The sequence below is a fragment of the Haliotis cracherodii genome, unplaced genomic scaffold (genome assembly GCF_022045235.1).
Source record: "Haliotis cracherodii isolate W230 unplaced genomic scaffold, xgHalCrac1.p SCAF_34, whole genome shotgun sequence".
Taxonomy (NCBI): Eukaryota; Metazoa; Mollusca; class Gastropoda; order Lepetellida; family Haliotidae; genus Haliotis; species Haliotis cracherodii.
The window spans coordinates 761,784-770,367 of record NW_027266291.1 but is presented as its reverse complement, the minus strand read 5'-3'; the positions used below and the strand labels follow the sequence as shown (position 1 = coordinate 770,367).

Genomic DNA, 8,584 nt, shown 5'->3' with positions numbered 1-8,584 from the left:
GACAGAAAAGTGTGGTAGGGAACACATGTAAGGATGATGTGGATAATAGTAAAGAACGATGGAGAAATAAGCATGAATAGTGACGACACAACGGTGAGTTCGCTTTTGAATCAGTACTGAAAAAATATAGCCGGTGAAAGTGGCTTGTGTGAATGTTCCAGGACAGTTTCCAGTAGCCAAAATATTCGACACAAAACCATTTCACCCTTTTTACTCGACGTTTTTGTGGGAAGAATATTAGGAGCCGCTATATAATCTATAATAGCCACTAAACGAGTACCTAACCCTAATGATCGTAAAGGGGTGATTGATCGTAAAGGGGATCCAAGGGTTAAGGATAGACTTAGGGTAATCTAATAGCCACTAAACGGGTTCCTAACCCTAATGATCGTAAAGGGGTGATTAATCGTAAAGGGGATCCAAGGGCTAAGGATAGAGTTCGGGGTAACCTACCCTGACACTAGCGACATTTGGATGTGTTCAGCACCAATTAAATATCCCTAATAAACTACATTCTTGTGCATAATAATGAAAATTAATGCACCGAAAAAATAATATATGTATATTAGTTCCCATTTATAACCCTTTTAGCCACTTGAATTACGATAAAAACGAAATAAAAATAAATAAAAAATAAAAGTGCTTTCGTAAACTAGCGCTTGCTATAAAATGCGCCGCCGCAGGCTATATTCAGTAAACAAATATTCAAAACTCTCAACAGCGCTTGGCGTATTCAATCACATTTCGTGTAGAGATGATAGATCACTGGAAGGAGCTTAAGGACACTCGATGACCCCTGACGTCACAGGGCATTGTTTCGCCGGTGTGACTGGCAACAAAATACTACAAATTACGTCATAGGGTATGATCACGTGTTTGAAAAGTTTGTGGTACTGTATTCTAAAGGTAGGCCGGTGCTTATGTACTCTCGGAACTCATTTTACGAACAAATATTGAAAGCTCTCGACATCCCTTGGCTTATTAAGCGACATTGCGGGTGGAGATGAGGTGTCCCCCCACTGTGCCCACTTTTGGTTTTTGATCCTAAAACAATATGGGAAAGACAATGGGGGGCTTAGGGATTAGAATTAGATTTAGAGTATGGTGGATATAACTTCAGGGTTCAGGGTTACATGTAGAATGATTTTGTACACATAATTGTGCTTGGATTGTTGTACACTATGTTTTTATTTTGCCAATAATAAATCATTATTTACATTCTTGTGTATGCTTATTTCAATATACTAGTATATTCATGGGTCTATTCATGCACTGTGGCATAGTGGGCACTGCAACCCTGATGGTGATACGGCCTAATCCCTTAATCCTTTGTTGTTATAAGATCCAAATTCAAAAGTGGGCACAGTGGGGGTAAACCGGAGATGATAGATCACTGAGAGAAGCTTATCGACACTCGATGACCCCAGCAACCTTGTTGCTAGGCTGACGTCACATGGCATTGTTTCGCCGATGGATCTTGCAACAAAATTCCAAAAATTACGTCATCGGGTACTGTGACGTGATTGTAAACTTTGAGGTGCAAGGCCCCGTTCCACAAGCCGATCGTATTGTAGCGCAACGACAGTCGTTGGTCTAAGTTAAAGTACGTGAGTTGCGATAACCTTAGGGCTACGATAGTTTTGTGGAACGGACGCCTAAATACTGAAGGTAGACCGTTGTATGGTATTAAATTCATACGTTTAAACTTTTGACGTGTTTTAAAAAATATTAATATGTTGAACTCAATTGGATTATGCCGTGGGTCGTGTAGGTGTCAGCCTATTCACACTCAACAGCATAATTCTAAAAAAACGCTATAAATGGCAAGTAATAAATAAAATACTTAACTCGCTCCCGTGTAAAACAAATTTTATGAAACTCGTGAATAGTTGTGGTATCTGACTCGCTTTCGCTCGTCAGATACAACAACTATTCACTCGTTTCATAAAATTGGTATTACACGGGAGCTTGTTTAGTATTCTATATTTATTACTTGCCCGTGAAGAGATCAGCCGTTTAATAAACAAACAGCTGTAATACAAAAACGCGTGCTTATGTACTCTCGGAACACGTTTTACGAACACATATTGAAAGCTCTCGACATCCTTTGGCTTATTCAACGACATTGCGTGTGGAGATGAAAGATCACTGAGAGGAGCCTATGCACACTCAATGACCCCTGCAACCTTGTTGCTAGGCTGACGACACATGGCGTTGTTTCGCCGATGGATCTTGCAACAAAATTCCAAAAATTACGTCATCGGGTACTGTGACGCGATTGTAAACTTTGAGGTGCATGGGCCCGTTCCAAAAGGGGATCGTATTGTAGCGCAAGGACAGTCGTCAGTCTGTTAAGTATGTGAGTTGCGATAGCCATAGCCCTACGATAATTTTGTGAATTCTAAAGGTTGACCGTTGTATGGTATTAAATTCATACGTTTCAACTTTTGACGTGTTTGAAGTATTATTCTGTTAAACTCAATTGGACTATGCAATGGATCGTGTAGGTGTCAGCCTATTCATACGCTCGTACTCAACAGTATAATTAAAAAAACCGTTATAAATGGCAAGTAATAAATAAAATACTAAACTCGCTCCCGTGTAAAACCAATTTTATGAAACTCGTGAATAGTTGTGGTATCTGACTCGCCAGAACTATTCACTCGTTTCATAAAATATATATATATATATATATATATAAAGATGCTCTCAAACACACGTATATGCAAACGCACGCACGTACGCTCTCCCTTAGTTTGGAAGATGGCTTTTCCTTTAGTTTCTCATGATAATTTTCGAAGCGGAAGTTCCGGGACCAAATGTCAAAAGTCTCTCCCGGAGAGGAATACATATCATATATGATACAAAACGAAACAAAATATGACACTAAGGAAAATTGATATGAATAAGGAAAATTGTATACTGCCTCGAGACATGTTTATAAAGCTGTTCCCATTGACTACTGGTGAGCATGAACATGTATCAAACAGTATTAACCAACTACATAACTGGCATGGATTCAAGATTCAAATGTCTCGTTAAGCACATTCGACTAACATTAAGGATTGGTTTCTGAGTATTCAATTTTGCCCGAAATTTTAGACATGTACTTGCGTACGAAAGGTTAGTGGGTGCAAATAATAGAACGCATACGGCAGCAATCGTTGCAACTGCATGCTCGGTTGAAGAAGCATAGATCCGGCCGAAAATGTCGAATTGTGATATTTTCCTTCGTACCCAATTGGATCCGGGTTAAAATGTTTGGTCTCCAACACCCCGCTGCTTGACGTAATGGTGACTGAATTGGGTGAGGTGGTCACGCTAATTTGGTTGATATCACCGACATGGGACTGTCTGGTCAAGACTCGATTATTTACAGGCCTTCATCATATAGATGGAATAATGCAGTTTTAACGTTCACTCACTCCACTGTGTCGAAAGAGACACATACGCTAATTTATACGCTAATTATCACCCAATTTATACACCATTTATCACCCTTTCATGGGATTAGAGACATTTGACATGATGGATTCGAGATGTTAGTCACGAACGTTTCACCCTATCCAAGGATTCCAAACAATGGGAAGAAAGTTTCACCTTACGTTAGGATGGGAGACATTTGTGAAGAGAGTTTCTCTTTATGTCGTTCTAGAGACATTTGTGAAAATAGAGTTTAACCTTATGTAGGGATTGGAAACATTTGCGTAGAGAGTTTCGCCTTTTATTGTATTGGAGGTATTTGTGAAAAGAGAGTTTGTAGGGATCGGAAACATTTGTCACCAGGGTTTCACCTTACCTTGGGATTGGAACCATTTATCAAGAGAGGTCAAGAGAGGTCAACTGACTACATTCTGGTCATACAAGGTTATAGTGACCAGTGATTACACTCTGGACATACAAGGCCATAGTGACCACTGATTACACTCTGGTCATACAAGGCCATAGTGACCAGTGATTACACTCTGGTCATACAAGGCCATAGTGACAAGTGATCACACTCTGGTCATACAAGGCCATAGTGACCAGTGATTACACTCTGGACATACAAGGCCATAGTGACCAGTGATTACACGCTGGACATATACGGTTATAGTGACCAGTCATTACACTCTGGTCATACAAGGCCATAGTTACCAGTGATTACACGCTGGACATATACGGTCATAGTGACCAGTCATTACACTCTGGTCATACAAGGCCATAGTGACCAGTGATTACTCTCTGGACATACAAGGCCATAGTTACCAGTGATTACACTCTGGACATATAAGGTCATATTGACCACTCATTACACACGGGTCGTCCAAGGTCCTATTGACCAGTCATTCGTTCAAGGTCGTAGTGACTAGTATATACACCCATGTTTGATGGTGCCTAAAAATGAAGCAAACAAGAAATTGTTTTTCGATGGTGATGTATTTGATACAGGTATCCTAGTTGTCTTATTCACCTTAAGTTTGCAGTGTTTCGGTGACTGTTTTCTGCCTGATACTTTTGAATGACGTCTGTACTGTTGTTATCAAATCAAATTTTCAAGTGTATACTTTCTTTTGGCCGGCAGTTTACTGCAGCAACGCTCTGTCAATATATTTTTATACAGAAATTATCTAAACAACATAATTGTATTTATTATAAGGTATCGGTCGTATAATTTGATTTATAGCTTTTAAAATTAAAAGAAAAATTCACATAATACACAACTTCTTAAGAGTATCTTAGGCGTCCTATCTGTGAAAAAAAATTAAATCAAACATGGTTGCAAAACTGTGGTTGCAAATTCATTTCATACCCTAGTCTCATTGAAGCAGTGTATTTTTACACAAACTAATCCAGCCACAGAGTACTGTGTTTCACTACTGCGTGATGGTTAACTAGACATTACTATCAACAGTTCTTTCCATTTTCAATCACAAAAAACACAAATACTTTCGTTTGCACCTCAGTTAAGTCAGTGTACGGATACATTTGTTGTTGTTGTTTACAACGGCAAACTTGCGTCGTTGGTGGGGCTTTTGCTTATACCCAAATGACAGTTACAGACGATGCTGAAGTGAATAGAATTACATTCAGTAAACTGTCACGTGGTGAGGATTTTACAGCCGCTCTGTCAATGTGTAAGGTTGCTGAACAGAGAGCTGGGTTCACTTACATGCTGTTTGGTATGAGTGAGAGATTGAATGTGTTTAACGCGGCCTTTGACAGTATTTCACCTACGTTGATGTCATAGCGTGTCAACAGGATGCCAAAAGTGAGGCAGGCCGTACATATTAAACGATTACGTGAAACCCACGAGCAGGGGTATGGTGTTGACAAACCAAAACATATTGGATTAATCTCGGATTTGCAGGCACAAACACCGGATTCTGACAGTTTACTAAAACCATGCACAGTCACCCTAGCCAACAGGACATATGTACGTTGAGAGTCTAGTCCGTGATATCTGTACCCTGTTTCAAGGCCAAGTCAATCATGTTTTTATCATGGAAACACCAGCCTCGTATTCACCTGATGACGGGACAATTAAAAAGTAGACCTGAAATGTCTTTACAAACAACAGAGATCTTGTTGTCCATACAAACTTCGTGTCTTCATGTTCTTCCAAGTTCTAAATGCCTATCAAAAATTCGTGAATTTAGATATATAACAATGTAATGTTCTCATAACTAACGTTAGTATGTAATTTGACATGCGTTAACTTGAGATATAAGGATTAGGAGGAGAAGGATATACCTGTTGCCGCGTTCAAAATAGTGCTGCTTGTTGTGACAGAACCAGGCACTTGTCTTCCTCTCCTACTACACACAATATGCAAAAACAGAATTGCCCTAGGGACGTGATGTTGGTTGTAACAGACGCGCATGCTATATCTTACTCATTCTGTCCTTTCGGGTTGGGGAGTTTATGTAGCGTGTGAACACGATTTGGTTTTCTTGCGACAATAAGAAAACTATTTTCAAAAATATGTTTGTTTTCAATGCCTGGTTGTTTTCCTAGGTTTTTCCTGAACAATAATCTTGATCTAATAAAAGTACATATCATAAGCACAGATGAATGGTTTCTTTCTGCACCCGGAAGACGTGTACCTGCATACAGTATGTCTACTGCCCCCGCTTCAGGAAGATGTGTACCTGCATACAGTATATCTACTGCACCCGCTTCAGGAAGACGTGTACCTGCATACAGTATATCACCTGCTCCCGCTTCAGGAAGAAGTGTACCTGCATACAGTATATCTACTGCACCCGCTTCAGGAAGACGTGTACCTGCATACAGTATGTCTACTGCCCCCGCTTCAGGAAGAAGTGTACCTGCATACAGTATATCACCTGCTCCCGCTTCAGGAAGACGTGTACCTGCATACAGTATATCTACTGCACCCGCTTCAGGAAGACGTGTACCTGCATACAGTATATCTACTGCACCGGCTTCAGGAAGATGTGTACCTGCATACAGTATATCTACTGCCCCCGCTTCAGGAAGATGTGTACCTGCATACAGTATATCACCTGCTCCCGCTTCAGGAAGATGTGTACCTGCATACAGTATATCTACTGCACCCGCTTCAGGAAGACGTGTACCTGCATACAGTATATCTACTGCACCGGCTTCAGGAAGATGTGTACCTGCATACAGTATATCTACTGCACCCGCTTCAGGAAGATGTGTACCTGCATACAGTATATCTACTGCACCCGCTTCAGGAAGACGTGTACCTGCATACAGTATGTCTACTGCCCCCGCTTCAGGAAGATGTGTACCTGCATACAGTATATCACCTGCTCCCGCTTCAGGAAGATGTGTACCTGCATACAGTATATCTACTGCACCCGCTTCAGGAAGACGTGTACCTGCATACAGTATATCTACTGCACCGGCTTCAGGAAGATGTGTACCTGCATACAGTATATCTACTGCACCCGCTTCAGGAAGAAGTGTACCTGCATACAGTATATCTACTGCACCCGCTTCAGGAAGAAGTGTACCTGCATACAGTATATCTACTGCACCCGCTTCAGGAAGAAGTGTACCTGCATACAGTATATCTACTGCACCCGCTTCAGGAAGACGTGTACCTGCATACAGTATATCTACTGCACCCGCTTCAGGAAGACGTATACCTGCATACAGTATATCACCTGCACCGGCTTCAGGAAGAAGTGTACCTGCATACAGTATATCACCTGCTCCCGCTTCAGGAAGATGTGTACCTGCATACAGTATATCTACTGCACCCGCTTCAGGAAGATGTGTACCTGCATACAGTATATCTACTGCACCCGCTTCAGGAAGATGTGTACCTGCATACAGTATATCACCTGCTCCCGCTTCAGGAAGATGTGTACCTGCATACAGTATATCACCTGCTCCCGCTTCAGGAAGACGTGTACCTGCATACAGTATATCTACTGCACCCGCTTCAGGAAGACGTGTACCTGCATACAGTATATCTACTGCACCCGCTTCAGGAAGACGTGTACCTGCATACAGTATATCTACTGCACCCGCTTCAGGAAGATGTGTACCTGCATACAGTATATCTACTGCACCCGCTTCAGGAAGACGTGTACCTGCATACAGTATATCTACTGCACCCGCTTCAGGAAGAAGTGTACCTGCATACAGTATATCTACTGCACCCGCTTCAGGAAGAAGTGTACCTGCATACAGTATATCTACTGCACCCGCTTCAGGAAGACGTGTACCTGCATACAGTATATCTACTGCACCGGCTTCAGGAAGAAGTGTACCTCTTTTCAAAATATCGATTGGTCTTTGTATTACAATTAAACTTCTTCGATTCCAACTTTTTTGAAGAGGCAAATTAACTCTATCACAACAGAATTCAACATTGTTAAGTATTTTGTTACCTGAGTCATGTACTATTCGAACTTATCCTCCCAGCGTACTTTTACCGGGTAGCTGATATTGCCAGGCAGTACAGGATACCTTTCGGACAGGTTTTTTCTGTTGAAGTGTTTTCCCCAGAAAGTGACAGTCTGAGTCGCCCACACAGTGTGTCACTATTCTCGAAGAAAGTCGTGCAGGGGAAATACCAGGTTAGACGTTACGCTACTTATTCTTGCAGATAAAACCTAATCACACGTAGCCTTGATCAGTATGACGAGTGTATGTTAACGTGGTCTACTTGCTGCACCTATTCTACTACATATTTCAAGGTGCACAGGATTTCTATGAGCGAATAATGATTTAGTTTCAGTTTGATCCACAGTGACAGTGGTCAACAACCCATCACCTGCCCACACAGGAATGTCAAGTCGATCCTAATTAAAGTCACCTTTAAATGCAACTTCTCAATTTCATAATGGGACGAGTGAATATATCAACTGGTACAATTTCGAGTACATTTAAATCTAATACCTTGCAAGAATGATAATTGTAAATCTGGATACTTGATAATCTGAGCGGCACTGCGTGATCAGCGTTGTTTCAATGTAGGTGTTAATGCAGGCACACACAGAAGTGGACGTACCCCCAGTCGTTACAGGAAGACACTCGTGAACAAACAATGTGTTTCCTTTGAATGTCTACCCAATGGTGAGTCGGGTTAGATTATGTCCCA

The 8,584-nt window shown here is 41.3% G+C and overlaps 1 protein-coding gene across 1 annotated transcript; it reads left to right on the top strand.

Moving 5' to 3' along the window:
* Positions 1–6,123: 6,123 nt before the first annotated feature.
* Positions 6,124–7,791, top strand: LOC139477671 (platelet endothelial aggregation receptor 1-like). The gene has a single exon (XM_071260048.1). It carries the CDS (start codon positions 6,124–6,126, stop codon positions 7,789–7,791), a length of 1,668 nt encoding a protein of 555 aa, XP_071116149.1.
* The last annotated feature ends 793 nt before the right edge of the window (positions 7,792–8,584 follow it).